The sequence below is a fragment of the Parasteatoda tepidariorum genome, chromosome 3 (assembly GCF_043381705.1).
Source record: "Parasteatoda tepidariorum isolate YZ-2023 chromosome 3, CAS_Ptep_4.0, whole genome shotgun sequence".
Classification (NCBI taxonomy): domain Eukaryota; kingdom Metazoa; phylum Arthropoda; class Arachnida; order Araneae; family Theridiidae; genus Parasteatoda; species Parasteatoda tepidariorum.
Window position 1 is genome coordinate 29210331 of NC_092206.1, and position 16867 is coordinate 29227197.

Genomic DNA, 16867 nt, shown 5'->3' on the forward strand with positions numbered 1-16867 from the left:
CGAAATGACCCTGTCGACGAAATGTCCCTATTGAAGAAATGATCCTGTCGACGAAATCACTTTTCGACGAAATGACCCTGTCGATGAAATGACCCTGTCGACGATATGACCCTGTCGTTGAAATGATCCTGCCGACGAAATCACCCTGTCGATGAAATGACCTTGTCGATGAATTGACTTGTCGACGAAATCACCCTGTCCATGAAATGACCCTGTCGACGAAATGACCCTGTCGAAAAAATGACCCTGCCGACGAAATGACCCTGTCGACGAAATGACTTGTCGACGAAATGACCCTGTCGACGAAATGACCTGTCGACGAAACAACCCTGTCGAGGAAACGGCCTGTCGACGAAATGACCTAGTCGATGAAATGGCCTGTCGATGAAGTGGTGTCGATGAAATGGCCTGTCGATGAAGTGATTGTCGATGAAATGAACCAGACCCGTTTTTTATTATGGGATTATTTATTTAACTAAAACAAACGTATTGTTTTATCGGATATTTTATTTCCAAATCTTAAAAAAAAAAAAAAAAAAAAAAAAAAAAAAAAAAAAAAAAAAAAAAAAAAAAAAAAAAAAAAAGGAGGAGAATAATAATAATTATACACTGTACCAAACCGGATTCGTTTCTCAATGTGGTTTCCCATTTTATGCGAAATTTTCGCAATCTTATTTATTTCTATCTTTTAAACATGCTTAATTTACGTTTGTTGATGTATTTGACGTTGTTCTAGAAAAGAAAAAAGAGAAAAAAAATCCTTTTCCCCCCGGCTTAATTGAATTTCGATACAGTTTGAAGAATTGTTTACAGGTTTCCTGTTAGCAACCAACCACTGCCTCGAGGAATAATTAATTTCTCTGATGTTCTTGCTATAATGAAACCAACTCTAGGTTGAGAAATGTCATTTTGTACGTCATACTTTCTACTTGAATATTTAATTATAATTAATAATGAATGTGTGGATAAAGAAAAATTGTTTTCTTCAAAACTTCTCACTCATCTTTCGTTACAGGAAAAAAAACTGCGTGGATTATTCTATCGCTTTATTATAATGTATTAAATACTGCAGTTTCATTTCAGAAAATTTTTTGTTTCTAAACTGTATGCATATAAAAAGTATTAAGTTTTTTTTTTCGTACATTCAACTGTACTGCTAATTATAAGAAAAAAAAATGATCGTCTTAATTCTGTAATTTTAGTTGTCATTTTGAAAGAATTTTTTTTTTCTCTTACAAAAATGTTTATCGTCAAGGCGGACCCTTTATTGAATTCTTTTGAAATATTAATTCGATAATGTTTTTAATTCACATTTTTAAAGCTTTAACTTCTTGATGAACTATTTCCACATATTTTAAGAAACCAGTACTTTTACAATAAGTCTAGGTTCCCAACGTCGACGGTACCTCCACCCAAAGGAGTTAGACCAGTATTTCCCAACGTGGGGCCCACGCCCCACCGGGGGGCAATTTAATTGCAAAGGGGGGCAATTCAAAAATGGACTCGACATGAGTTTAAACCTTTTGCTCTGGGCCATTTAAATGCAATGCGAGATTTCGGTGACAAAATCGAAAGAAAAAAGCAAATTCTTAAATAATTGCGGTCAATAAATATTATGTGACTTAGGGATTTTTTAAGCGACAAACCTGAAATGAAGTATCTGTTTACAGTCGATGGTAAAGCATTTGTGAGTTATTTAGCCAATATCTTTGAAAAACTGAATATATTAAATAAGAAACTTCAAGGAACAAATAAAACTCTTGTTGATGCAAAAGCGAAGATATTTGGCTTCATTACCCTTATTGAGTTATGTCAGAAATATATTAACAACAAAAACTTTGAACAGTTTCATTGGCTCCAAAAATGTGAAGTAAATGATACCGCTTTACTTGTTATTGTCTATCATCTGAAAATTCTATCGGCTGATTTAAAAGAAAGATATTCTGATTTAAAACAAATTTATTTTCCAACATGGATGTTGCAGTCCATGTTAGTGGATTTGTCTGATATATCAAATATATCAAGAAGAACTTGCAGAAATGCAAAATGATGAGCCAGTTAAAACCTTATTTAATATGAAAGGAGTGATGGCATGGCTTCGTGAGGAAACAGAAAACAAATACCCAAATTCAATCAAATGTGCAAGAAAACTATTGTTACCGATTCCATCTTCATATTTAGCTGAATGTGGATTTAGTGCTGTAAATGATTTTATTGGTAAAAAAAAAATCGTCTAGATATAACACACAACGGGGAGACTTGAGACTGAGGCTAACCAAATAGGAACCTAATATAAAATCTACTTCCAGCAAGCATCATAGGCAAGAATCTCACTTAATTAAAATATTAAATTATTATAGAAAAATATTTATTAAAATTATTTCGAATTTGAATTTTAGTTCTTCATTATATGTTCTGAAAATTTACTTACTTTGTTTCGCTAACAATTTCCTAAGTTTCTTAAGTGAACAATTCGATTTTTTTAATACTAAAAATTATGTATATGTTACATAGGGGGGCATAAGAATTTTAGAAAGGCTTAGGTGGGGCATGGTACAAAAAAGGTTGGGAAACACTGAGTTAGACCAACACTTAACTTTGCATACATTAAATGTTATTGAAGCAATTATTAACCTAGCAATTTATTGGGAAAAAATTACTAACCAATTATCGTGAAGACAACACTCTCCTTGCTGCTGTACACATAAAAATTTTAACTCCAGAAAGTTTGATATTTTTTCTTCTCCCTATTCGAAATTCAAGCTTTTTTACGGTATTTAAAACTTTATTAGCACTCGAATTTTCTAACAACTTCGACTTACATCAGTGCAGTTATAGATTATAATAGTCTGAATTAATTGTTAAAAATTTTCGACCTAGCTGTTATGTGTACCGCAAACATTGAAGGATCAGTTTTTCTCAATTATTATATTCATTAATTTTCTTAGACCTGCATAAAATGTGTAGTTCAATATTGATAAAAAAGAAATGTTCAAATTAAAATCAGTAGAAAAAGCCAATGGTCAGTAGAGGTTTTCTTTGTTTATACGATGTGATTAATAAATAATGTATCATATCCTAAATGTTAAATAAACTTTTGTTAAAAACGCTTATATAGAGGGGCATTGAAAATGTTTTGACTGGAAGTGCAAAGAAAGCTGTGAGCTAAAAAAGGTTAGAAATCTATGGTCTACACCCCGTGGTCCCGGGCCGTGGACCACTGGTCTAGAGCATAGGTTCCTAACTGTAAAACAAAGGTACTATTTGATTCCATAAATCAAATAGTACCGGTAATCAATACGTCCGCGTCTCCTTCAGAGGGCCGCTGAAAAATTATCAAACGTTGACTGGTTTGCGGCGATAAAAAGGTTGCGGAGCTCTGAAAATTATGAATTGAATTTTTACAATTTCACAAAACGGCTGGAATGACCCATGAACTAAGAGCAATACGTTTGCTATTACAGTGACTAATTAATATTCCAATAAATAAAGCCAATTCCAGTTTTCTAAAACTTCTTTGTTATGCGACAGAACTATTATTATTATTGGTTATGACATGACATATTTTTTCCCCTCTTATTATAGTAAAAAACTTGCATAATATACTAGTTATGATGACTCTTTATGTCTTATGTGTTATTAAAGTAATTAAATTGTCTCAAATTCGATCGATTAATTGTTGCATTATTGAAGTTTTGATATTGATTCAATATATTCTAATTACTCTCTTTCAAATTTTGTCGTTCTGATAAGGATGTTGAATGGATTTATATATTGATGACATGGTTTTTGCAATATAGCGCTGTAGAATTACAATGTCTTTGGTTATAATTTCCGTTCCATTTATGTATGCCTAAAATAAATAAGAAAAAGAAAATCCTTTTCGCTTGTTATGCAAGGCGACCAACTGCGATTTGACTTTTTCATAATATATTGATGAGTTGTTTTTTGATGAATGAATCTTGTTTTTGTGACTTCCTTCAAGCAGCTTTATGATTTGGTTCTGCTGTTTTTCTTTCGTATTGCATCAAAAATTCCCACTTTCCTTATGACGCCCGGCCTGTTTTCTTTTTTTTTCTTCTGTATTTTCTTTTAAATGTTACATGATTATTGCCTCAGCATCGTTTAATGAATAAATTTGAAGATTAGTTTGGCTAGCATTGATAGCCGTCTACCCAGAATTCGGCTGGCTGTTTATTCAACGCCGGTTCTAAAATAAAACTAAGAAGTTTGCATTTACCTATCAAATAAGTTAGAAACGCTTTCATTATAACAGAAATAATGTTAAAAAAATAATTATAAAAAAAAAACTTTTTTGTATAATACAAAATTTTTAATCCTTGAACGGAGGTTTGCCCCTGCTCATTGTCGCTCACCTACTGCCATCATTGCTCCGTTTTCATTTTCGTCATGATTATCAGATTCTTAAATCAAAAATATTTTTGCTTTTTTTTTAAAAAAAAGGTCCCAAAATGTTTTATTACTTTTGACATAAGAATCAATTACTACTTACATAGCCAGGGGTCTGTTTAGAAGAAATTTGGGTCCGTTAACGGACCCTTCACAAAATATCTTTTCATAAAAACGGACCCTTCACAAAATATTTTAACTTAAAAACGGTCCCTTCACAAAATGATTTTTCTTTTAAGCCCTTTCCAGGGCATAAAACAAGAAAGATAGATGTAAACGAATTAAGTTTTGTCTTCGGCAGACGATTCTTCCATTATTCGTCCGAAATTAATATTCTGCTTTCAGCAGTATAGGCTAAATACCAGATATTTGTATGTTGTATCTCTAATTTATAAGCAGCAATTGTTGTTTATTTTTTAAAATTAAATTTTTTTAATTATAATTTTACAGTGTTGAGCATAATCTTGTATGTCTTTACAATTTAAAAACTCCTTGAAAAATTTTTTTTTGCAAAAGCAGACCCTATTTGCACAAATTCGTAAAAGCGGACCCTGGTTGAAAGAATGTGAGTAATTTTTTTCACAATTTCACGAAAAACGGACCTTTCACAAAATGTCTGGACAGACCCCTGATAGCTAAGAAAACCTAAGCATCAGGTACTTTAAAGATGCATATCCACAATCACAAAACTATATATTTCCGCAATATATATTTTTTGTTCGAGATTCTACTAGGATAAAATATAAACCTCATTATTTTGCTCGGTTATCATTATCGTTTCAACTTTATCCTCAGGCTTATTGTTTAATATCTTCTTTAATTTTCGGTTGCTATAGAAAACTCGTTAAATGTTTTTTGCCTAAGCGATAATTTAGTTAAATTATTTTTAAAATTTAGTTGTAAAATTTGTTGTAAATTATGTATTCAAAATGTCAATTCCTTAGTTCATATTTCAAAATCATAATTGTTCAATGAATTATAGTTTAAAAATCAACCAGGGGACGCTTAATATCCAATATTTTTTCTTATTTACGATTAATAAAAAATAATACTATCAATTTAATTTTGTAAACAAGTAATTTTTATAGCGTAATAGTGAGCAAAAAATGTTTTTATTTTCTATCACAACGAAAGATTACATTTAATAATTTTAAACATTAATCAAATACTGAAAAAGTTTAATTTTTCCGCTTCTGTCTTACCTACCTAAGTTTTGTTTTTAGTTCACCACCAAAACATGAATTAATAAATTTTAAATTATCAAATTTAAAATTTTAATTAATGCGTAACTAAATTAAACATTAATAGCGGTAAAACAAGTTTAAGGGAAAAATTGGATTCTGGAGTTACTGTTATTTTCTTCTTGGATTTTGTTATTTTAATGAAAACCTCTACTGTTATCTTCATGTTGACGAACGTTCTAGAATCTACGTGACATTGTAGAGAAGGTTCTCCGCCCTTAGCAAATGTCCCCTCATACCATTTACCTTAGACAGGGGGAGATTAGGGTAAATACATTTGCTTTTACTTATTTATTTTTCTTACGTTCTCAGCATTCCATTGTAAGTACAAGGTGGATAGCAGGTTGCCTTTATGTTCGATTTCTATAAAAGAATGTTTGCTTTGGTGGTTATTGACAAGAAAAAGTTTGTCCTTGAGATCTTATGTAAATAGTTAAGAACATCTTTGTATCAATATGCAGGGTCTGTTTAGAAGAAATTTGGGTCCGTTAACGGACCTTTCACAAAATATCTTTTCATAAAAACGGACCCTTCACAAAATGATTTTTCTTTTATTCGGACCCTTCACAAATTTGTTTATCTTCATTATTATTTTGTTAATCGAATAAACCTTTTCCAGGGCGGAAAACAAGAAAGATGGATGTAAACGAATTAAGTTTTGTCTTCGGCAGACGATTCTTCCATTATTCGTCCGAAATTAATATTCTGCGTTCAGCAGTGTAGACTAAATACCAAATATTTGTATGTTGCATCTCTAATTTAGAAGCAGCAATTGTTGTTTATTTTTTAAAATTTAATTTTTTTAATTATAATTTTACAGTGTTGAGCATAATCTTGTATGTCTTTGCAATTTAAAAACTCCTTGAAAAAGTTTTTTTTTGCAATAACGGACCCTATATGCACAAATTCATAAAAGCGGACCCTGGTTGAAAGAATGTGAGTAATTTTTTCACAATTTCACGAAAAACGGACCTTTCACAAAATGTCTGGACAGACCCCTGATATGAAAACATGGCATTGAAACATAAAGAACCAGGGGTACATTTTACGATGACGTTGGTGTCGGACCTATCATAAATTTTTCATCGCATAAACGGACCCTTCACAAAATAAATTATTGAAAAACGAATCCTTCACAAAATAATTTATCATAAAAATGGACCCTTCACAAAATAATTTATCGTAAAAACATTTTATTGAGGAGACTGGCTTTTCACAAAACATTTATTTTTATGCATGGAGTTAATGACGTCTGTAATTCAAAATTTTAGAACTATCTTGAAATTTAAATTTTTTTTTTCCCTCCAGAAATAGGATTTTATTATCAAAAATGGATTTTTCTCAATTTCTCAAAAATGGACCTTTCACATAAAATTTGAATCGATCACTGATTTTTATGATTTTAGGACCTTATCTTCAAAATTTCTTGTTATAAGTATTTTTTTTTTCAAAGTGACAAAAAACGAACCTTTCACAAAACAAAATAATTGTATAATGATTTTACTCAAAATTAGCACTTTATTTTCTAAAATTCTCAAAATTTATTATCAGATTTTTCACAAAAAGCCTTAAAGTTCATTGGGAACAGCGTTTGAAACTAATTTGAGCATAAGACTGAAATTTAATTTTTTTAAAATTTCTTTGAATTAGTTTATAAAATTTCTTTGAATTAGTTCATTAGTTTTCAAAATGAGAATTTATTTTTAAAGGAATATCACTCCTTTCAATGTTTTTTGAATTTAAGTAAGCCTGCGTCGGTGTTTGAAATTTATCTTTGTAGCTAAGTGGATGAAAGGTAGATAGCACGAAGAAGGTATTGAAATGAATGACTTAACTCTTTCATACTGTCACTTACCTGCTTCAACACCCGTATCTTTTTAATCAGGATTCTACAGTGATTTAATTAACGTTATTAAACAGGACTAACTCATATACCTTTATTACAATACAATCAAATCTAAAATTTAAAAAAAAAAAAGTTGACATGTTTTCTTCACTCACTCATTCCTTCAATCAATTGTCAAAGTGCGGCAGTATAACTGTTTCAATAAATTACCTTTTAATTGTATTTCCTATGCTCTCTTCTTTATAGCGTTTGTATGATGAATGAATTTGTTTAAAGCGTCTTCTTCACTTTGTGTCAATTACTTGCACAAATCTTGAGCCTTTAACATTTCTTTTTTATATTGCTTTGCCATCAGATAGGAGTGCGTTTACGTATTACTATTACATCGCAAACCGTTATCTTTCAATAAATGGATGAAATTGAGGGGAAAAAATTGGAATTATTTTTGGTTCATAAACAAACCTTGAAGGTATAATTCCATATAGTATTAGGCTTCGAAAGTGAAGAGATTATATGTTGTATAGGTCGTGGATATAGACAATGTATTAGACACTGTATTATATAGACACTGTATAATAACTAAGACATTAATTAAGGTCTTAGCTATTATACAGTTTGAAGCTATTATACAGTAGAAGAGTGGCCCACCCTGCCTACCCTTTTACAGAGGTAAATGCACCCTCCTTGCCTTTTTGTAAAAATGTTGTCCCACTTTTTTTATTTAGAAAAAAAATGCTCTTTTTTTTTTTAAGAAAAGAGAATGCAGTTGCAGGAACTAGGAATTTCAAATTATCATAAATGCTGATAATTAATTTTAGGTTAAGTTAATATATATAAAATATTATTTCTCATATTTGAGTATTTTAAATTCCACTTTGAAGGGCACTATAATTTTGAAGGGAAATATAATTGATATAATTTGCAAAATTAGTGCCCTTCAAAAATGAAGGTGCCCATACTTTTGAAAAAGCACTCTGTTAGGAGATCTCTGTATTATAATGTGTATCTTAAACTTTCCCTTTTGCGTCCCTGAAACTACTTTAGACGTCCAATACTTTATCTATTTAATTTCTATTGGTCCGCATCTAAGTCAGATTTTTCTTATGATATTTCTGCTAGTCCCTGTTGTCTCTTATCTCTGCTTCATTCATCTGTAAAAAAAGGTCATTTAAGTGTATCAGCTTTATCTCTACTGTTGAGGTCATAAGCAACTTTCTTCATACGCATTTGAATGAATCCTTTCGAAAAAATCATTGAAATCGCGCGACTACTTTTTCCATTCAGCACGCTTATGTATTTTCAGTATCCAATGAGGAAATCTGTTGTATTTTGAATGTGATTTTGGATTTGCCTTTCAAACAGTTTGAGCAGGTGCTATATTTTTACTGACAAGGTCACGTTGCCAAGTGTACCAGTTAACTCTTGCAGTTGTGAAAATTCCTACCTCAAACAATTGTCCTTTTTGAAAAAAAGAAATCGATTTAGTGCTTTAGTATATCTGATAAAGCGTTAACCAAGGGGTCTGTCCTGACATTTTGTAAAGGGTCCGGTTTTTCTAAAATTGTGAAAAAAAACTATTCATAATTTGTGAATATAAAATAAGCGTTAAGTCAAATTCTTTCAACCAGGGTCCAGCTTTTGTGAATTTGTGCAAGTAGTGTCCCGTTACTTCAAAAATTGCTAAAAACCTTTTCAAGAAGTTTTTAAATTGTAAATAGATACAAGATTATGCTCAACAATTGCTGCTACTAAATTAGAGATGCAACAGACACATATTTGGTATCTAACCTATACTGCTCAATACAGAATATTCATTTCGGGCAAATAATGGAAATAAAATCTCACATTTTTAATAATTTCAATTGACATATTTTAAATAATTCAACTTAGTAATGTATCACTTTCAATGTGTTACGCATTAAGTAAACTTAAACAATTCTTAAATTTATAATATTTTATTGCTAGAAATTAATTTTTATTTGCATAATATTCTATTAATTAATTTTATGAGTAAATATAAATTGATCAATTATTTATTTACAAAAAAATATATGATTTAATATTAATAAGAATGCTCACCCGATGTTTGTAAAAGTAGAAATATTATCTTAGAATATTACAATTGTAATTTAAACTTAGGGAAACTTAGTTTGTCTCGAACCGTCTTTCTTCCCCCCCCCCCGGGAAGATTTATACGATTAACAAAACAATCAAGAAGATAAACAAATTTGTGAAGGATCCGATTAAAAGTTAAATTATTTTGTGAAGGGTCCGTTTTTATGAAAAGATATTTTGTGAAGGGTCCCAAATTTCTTCTTAACTAACCCCTGTAAATAGAAATATTTTATAAGAATTTTATGATAGTAGTTATTTTAATCTAAATAATTAAGTAAATTTATTGAATGGTATTAATAAAACATGGAAGCATTTGCAAAGTGTATTCAAGAAATTTATTACGAAATAAGTGCCTAATAGCGCCATTAAGTGCCTGTCTTACTTCTGTCTCAATGGCAAGACCTGAATAATTCCTGTAGCTACTTACGAAAATTCCGAAACTTCACTCAGCATTACAAATTTTAGAATCTACTTGGAATACTACTTTTGAATCTACTTGGATATTTTCAACAAACCACATTTAAAGATTAATATATATTTTTATAGGTGCAATGTAAAAAAAAAAAAAATTTTTTTTTCTTAGAAAAAGAAAGTTTCATATAGTCTAAATGGTTTTTTTTATTGACCTTTTTTTTTGACTGCATACGATACAAAAATTTAAAGTATCGTGTGCAGTCAATAAAAAAGGTTCAAATTTAAGCATTCTTTAATTTGCCACAAAGCAGTTATTAAATGCATTACTATTTTTTTTTTAATGTTACCTTTAATTTTATGAATAGTAACTTTAATTACTATTCATAGTACACTTTTTCTATACAAAATTCTTTCAACTATAAATGGATCTCTAAACTCTGATCTCCTAACTTTGTATATTTATTTTTCTTCATTATTTAATTTGATTTACTAGTTTCTGAGAAGTTGAGGTTTTATGTTCTCAAATTAATAAGTATGTGCTGAGAGTTGATTTTTTTTATATGTGTTATCAATTTATTATTTAATTCTAATTTTCAGTAAAACTTTTAGATGACAAAAAACAAATCACGCTATCTCAAAATGAACTTCTTTTAGAAACTGAGCCAATCTATTTAATTTATTTTAAAAGCTCAATTTGTTATTCAATTGCTCTGACTAATAGGCACATTTGTACGAAAACACTATCATTTTTCCAACTGATCCCTTCAATGTTTTTTTTAATTTTTATTTCTTTATAAATAAAATATCTTTATTAACAAATCTAATATTTTTTTTCTTTTTGTGACTTACGAATTAAAAAAAAATTGTAATGATTGCGGAAGAATGGTATATAACCCTTTGACGCATATGGGACACCCGTGTCCCTTTTAGATATTTTTTTTTTTCTGGCCCTCCAATTACAAGCAAAAATATATTTTGGTATTTTTTAGTTACAAAAAACAGTCTCTAAAGTTATTAAAAAAATATGTTAGATCATCGGAATTATATTTGTACTGAAATATAAAATTAAAAAAAAAAAAAAAATTGATTTTTAATTTTTTTAAAATTTTTTTTTTATTCTTCAAAATTTTATCAATCATTGATTTTGTAAGTTAAAGAAATGTAAAAGGTGAATAACTGTTTCCATTAGAACTAAATAACTGCAAATAAGTGCAAATTTGAGAAAATATTGTATGGAAGTGAGCCGTGTTCGGAAGGTTTTACTTTTAGCGCATAAAAAGATACCTGTGTTTCATGCTGTATTCCTTAATCATAAATTATTTAAATGCTAAACATAATATTTTGACCTAAATTACTACAAAATATTGAAAAAAGTGTGAAACATATGCTTCATAAAAATTCTCCGTCAAAGTGTTAAGACCTTAACATACAAACTGAAACAGGGAATTAATTGAAAGATAATAATTGTGTTGTGAAAGGATCAGTTTTGACTGTCTTGCTTTATCCACCTGTAATTAAAGAAAGAAACAGCAATCTTCATTACTTCCCCCTTTTTTAACATTCATAAATGTTCGACTGTAAAAAGCAACGAAACCACTTTCCATTGTTACCCCCACTTTTCCCCCTGGAGCGTGCCCTTCACAGTTTAATATCACGGATGTTCTAATAATGAGGAAGCTTCAGCAGCGTGCTCAATGCTCACCACAGAAGCGTCCCAATCAAAACTCCCTTAAAACAGTGATCTATCGAGCTATGCGCTCATTTTGTGTTTATCAAGAACACTGACCAGCGTATCGCTTATTACGATGTCGCAATCGATCTGTTTGGCACCGTTTTGTGAAAACTCAAGCGAGCATTGATAGTTGTTTCCGCGTTTTCTTGATACTTGGAGAAAAACGTGCTTTTTGCAAGGTTGTGTTTTGATTGTGTGTGTGGTGGTCGTAGCCATGCAACTCCGGCGTCGGATCGGAATGCTGCCCGTGTATAAACGTACCATTAGGCGGGACCTGGCGTAAGTTTTAATTTTTGGAATCTTTTTTTTATTTTTTTATTTCGAGTCAAAATTTATATTTGTTCTAGAAAATTTTCTAAATCTTATCCAACTTGCATAAGAATAAAGACGAAAAAAAAAATTATTTTAAATTTTACTTTAAAGTCTTAAGTAATATTATTGATATATAATGTATGTTAATAGTATTGATTTATTTCGTATTAGCTTTAATACATGTTCAACTACATTAATTGGATTTTTCTTCTTTTAATCAATGTTTTTCTTAGTAACGCGTTTGGAGTTAACTGATTTTGGAAGTTCTGAATTGATTTCTAATAAACAACCTATGGGGGGGGGACGTCATTTCGTATTGGTATATCAATATAATACTAAAGAAGATGGTGAGAATTAAAAATAAATTTTTTTTTTTTATAGTCAGACTTTTCTTATCGTTTTACACTAGTGGGAATTAAAGAAGTTATCGGTTTTTATCCTTCTTTTAATTGGCATGCAAACTTTAGTTTTTGTGTTATTTATGCATGCATTTTTTTTTAAATGAAAAAAAAATTATGTTATGGAAATCTAAACACAAGATGATTTATAAAGAAAACAGTTCAGTTGTCTTTGTACTGGAGTAAAATAATGTACGAATGGAAAGGTTAGTACTATTGTTTCCTTACATTATAATGCAGAGATTGTCACCTGCACTGATGTATGTACTTGTTTATAATAGGGGTGCGATAATTTATTTTATTTCTCTATTTATTTAACTTTGTGCTCTTAGGTTATCTATGTGTCAGGTTGTTTAGTTGCAAGGAACATTAATATGAAATGAAAATATTTTAATGGAATAGTGGTAGGATATTATATGCGGCAGGGGTGCAGAATATATCTAATCTCGGGATAGAGTTTCGGGGGAAATTCTAGTAGCCCGGGAAAATTTTGGCCGAATTAAAAAAAAAAATAATAATAAATTAGCTACAAAAATTGTTATTGTAAAAAAAAGTATCGCTTTACAAATTTCTTTTTCCTTTCTATTTTTTTTTTTTTTTTGAAAAAAAAAGAAAAGGTAAGAAACGCAATGATTGTTTTTCGCTTATACAGAAATTCCTCTGGTAATTTTTTTCTTTCTCAATATGGAAAATCCCTTTTTTTTAAGGAAAATTAAAAATTAATTTTTCCAAAAGAAGTTCCGTTTTTTTGTTATCTACGACAATACGATTTTATTGACGCTCTCAAAGAGTGAAGATATAGACATAGTGATTTGCGTTCGTTTTTTTTACAAATCATACATCTCGATTCGCAGTACAGCGGTTTACGAATCACCATCGTGACTTACGATTGATATTCACTAGATTTACAACTTATCACTTTTTTTCGAATCTTATTTTTTTCCCCTATTCATATTAAATTGATTCATGTAAGAACAACGTTACAAGCCCGTCTTTCAACCTTAGGGTCACCGGTGTCCCTTTTCTATATTTTTTTCTGACTCTTTAATTTAAAGAATAAAATATATTTTGGTATATTTTAATTATAAAAAACAGACTACTCGTAACAAAAAAATTCTGTTAGATTTCGGAATTCTGTTTGCATTAAAATATAAAATTTAAAAAAAAGAAGTAGTTTAGAATTTTTATTTAATCCATATTCAAAAATTTGTCAATAATTGATTTTGTAAATTAAAGAAATTTCAATGATGAATAACTATTTCTCACTGATCTGCAAATTTGAAAATTTATTGTTTGAAAGATTTTACCTTTCACGCAGGAAAAAACACCGATATTTTATGCAGTATTTCTGATCCATTGACTATTAAATGCTAAATATATTGTTTTTTCCACTTATTTCGATCTTTTGTCATTACAAAATAATAAAAAAATTATGAAAAATATGTTTTATAAAAATTCTGCGTCAATGGGTTAACTAATGTCGGTCTAGTCCAGTGGTTCCTGAACTTTTTTGTCTCGTAGACCCCTTGCCATCTTTTTCGGCTTAGACCCCCTACTTACCTGATATTGGTTTTTTGTATATTCCTCAACTTCAAATGTATCTCTGACAGCTGATATTGAGTGCTACTCACTGTGAAAGATTTAAATTTCTAACTATAGTGAAGTGCAACTTAAGAAAAAAACGCTCCTTATTTTATACATTTATTAATTAAATTCAAACTAATTTAATTAATATGTAAATGGAATAAAATTGTGCACTACAAAACCCGTAGTCCGCACTAATATTATAATTGCGGAAATAAGTTTGTATACAAAACAGTAGCAGTTTTATTGTCGATCTGTTTATTACGTTTTCACTTAAAAACTAAGCAACAAATCTCCGTGATCTTGTGCGTAGATAAAATTGGAGGTGTAGCTAGCTAAAGAGTTGACACCGGCTAGGCTACAATTTACAGCTGCAAAATACTTTTTTGTTACAAAATAAAACCTTACGCGCAGAGAAAATAAAAACGTTCGCGGGCGGAGTTGCAGGTAGCTACTAGTTTATAATAATTCAGTTTCATATATCAAAAAATAATCCTAATAACTTAAATTTTAATAAAATTTTTACTTCGTAGCTACTTTTATAAATTATGTAGAATGTAGATGGATATATGTCTTTATATTACCAGCAGGGTTTGTTGATTTAAATCAGCTTGATTTAAATCATGATTTAAATCAAATGATTTTTTTAAAAAAATCATTGATTTAAATCAACTAATTTTTTTTTATATATATTGATTATAAAAGTTAAAAAACAGTGTTTTAAATTATTGATACTTTTATTATTTTCTTTTCTTAGTTTCAAAATTTATTTTAAATAAATTGTTGCATTAATTAATTTTAGTTAACGAAATTACTTTCTTTCTTGGTGTGTGTTAAATTCCAACATATTGAAAATTACAATTTTAAAAGTCTTTTGATTCTTGAGATTGAAAGCACAGATTAAAGTAAACATTTAATGCTGTCTTAATATAGACTTGCATAGCTGTAGAAAGTAATTATTAAACATGAATTTTTTCAAAAAATAATGTAAATATTGTTAATTAAAATTCTACCGTTTGAAAGAAAAAGCATGGAATTAAAATCTACATTATATTTATTGGTGGAAAATGTATATTTTTGAAGCTTTTTCAAAAGCATATTAAAAAGAAAATACCCAATTTGCCAAAAATAGAAAGAAAAGAAAAAGGCCAATAAATTCAGATATTTTTTTCCTGATATAGTGTCATTCTTCCCTTTCAAACTCTATTTGAAACAGTAGGGTTATTAACTGGTATTTTTGCTCATAATATGTTTACAGTATCTTTGACATCTGATTTTCTATAACGAAATTTTGTGGAAAAAAATTCCTATGAGTACATAGATTTTTTAAAAAAAAATATTTTTAGCTTAACGTATCTATTTTGATATAGAATTAAAAGTGAATATTTTAATATAAAAATATATAGATTAAATATTTATTTTTTGATGAATGACTACATTTATAAACACAATCTGTTACATTTATTTTGTCATTTTAAAAATCAAACGGAAAAAAAAGGAAATTTTAAATTAAGATTATGGTTTGCTAATTGAAACTCTGTTTGAATAGTTAAAGTACAGGGGTCTGTCCAAGTGAAATTTACTACCGTTTACCGGTACCTACACAACTTTAGGAAAAACGGTAGAACAATTCCACAAAATACTTTTTTCTCAACATTTTATTTTTGTGTCTCGTAAGAAAAGATAAATCCAAATTTTTAATTTTCAAAAATTATGTCTACATTTTCACAAAATAGTTATCTTTGAAAAACCTAGACAGACTACTAAAGTATTCTTTAAATTTTCTATTTGAACTAGTCCTTAAATTTCAATCATGCATTTGTTTCAAAATGGTTGCTATGCATTCAAAGCTATGTATTATAATGAAAAATTATTTTAGTAAGTTAAAATATTGTTCTAAATATTGTTATAATATAGTTTTAATATTAATTTAATTTTGATTAAGCATTTATAAAGTTTTTTTAATCATAAATTAAAGTTCTTACAGTGTATTTGAGTAAGAATCAAAAAAATCTGATTTAAATCAAAAAAATCCGATTTAAATCAAAAAAATCACAAACCCTGATTACCAGGTAGTATAATGTAAGTAAATAGGTACTATCAGTGTATGTTGATTATTCCATTCATGAAATGCCAAAATTAAAAGTCATGACCTGCTTATATGAGATCCACTATCGTTGACCCCCATTTTCATTTCATGAACCCCTAATTTTTTTTTTCATTTGACATGGACCCCTTGCAGGTTGTCGTCTTCCCCTGGGGGTCGATATAAACCACTTTAGGAATCACTGGTCTAGGCAATTCACTGCAAATGAAAATGAACAAAGCCACGTAGAAAAATTTAAGAATTTAGGAAAAAATTAGAAAATTTTTGTTTCTTTTTTACTTGAAATATTGGAGATTGGAGAAAATTGGATATTTTAGAGAATAAAAACTTCTTTTTACTTAGAAAAAGAAGAAGTGGGGGGGGGGGGGNGGGGGGGGGGGGGGGTCGATAACTTTGGGGGCTGTTTCAAATCTATAAAACTGTGATCTTTGAAAATATTATAAATATGTTATGGTAATATTAGAATTTTCTGCACCCGTGGTCGGAGGAACATGTTATATTGGAAGATATGGATTAATTATAAAACAAGGGTATAGGGAATCAAAAATGCCACCAAAAAAAAATAAATAAATAAATAAATGCTCTATTTCTTTAATAAATTCTTTATCGATTATTTCTAACAATACTTGGCTTTCTTCCCTCTTTACACTCTGATTGTGACAATTATTTAAAAAAATATTGTAGATTTGAAATGTTATTTTGCAAATG

At 29.3% G+C, this 16867-nt stretch overlaps 1 protein-coding gene across 3 annotated transcripts in view; it reads left to right on the forward strand.

The window, feature by feature from the left end:
- Positions 1 to 16867, forward strand: part of LOC107439297 (Fatty acid transport protein 1) — a 97122-nt gene that overhangs the window by 25114 nt on the left and 55141 nt on the right. The window contains exon 1 of one of the 3 annotated variants that reach the window (XM_016051842.3): positions 11671 to 12037. The exons of the other annotated variants lie outside the window; for them this stretch is intronic. Within the exon in view, the coding sequence (XP_015907328.1) occupies positions 11973 to 12037 (65 nt within the window). The 5' untranslated portion in view covers positions 11671 to 11972. Of the gene's footprint in view, positions 1 to 11670; positions 12038 to 16867 lie in introns of those variants that run through there. 3 annotated transcript variants of the gene reach the window in all.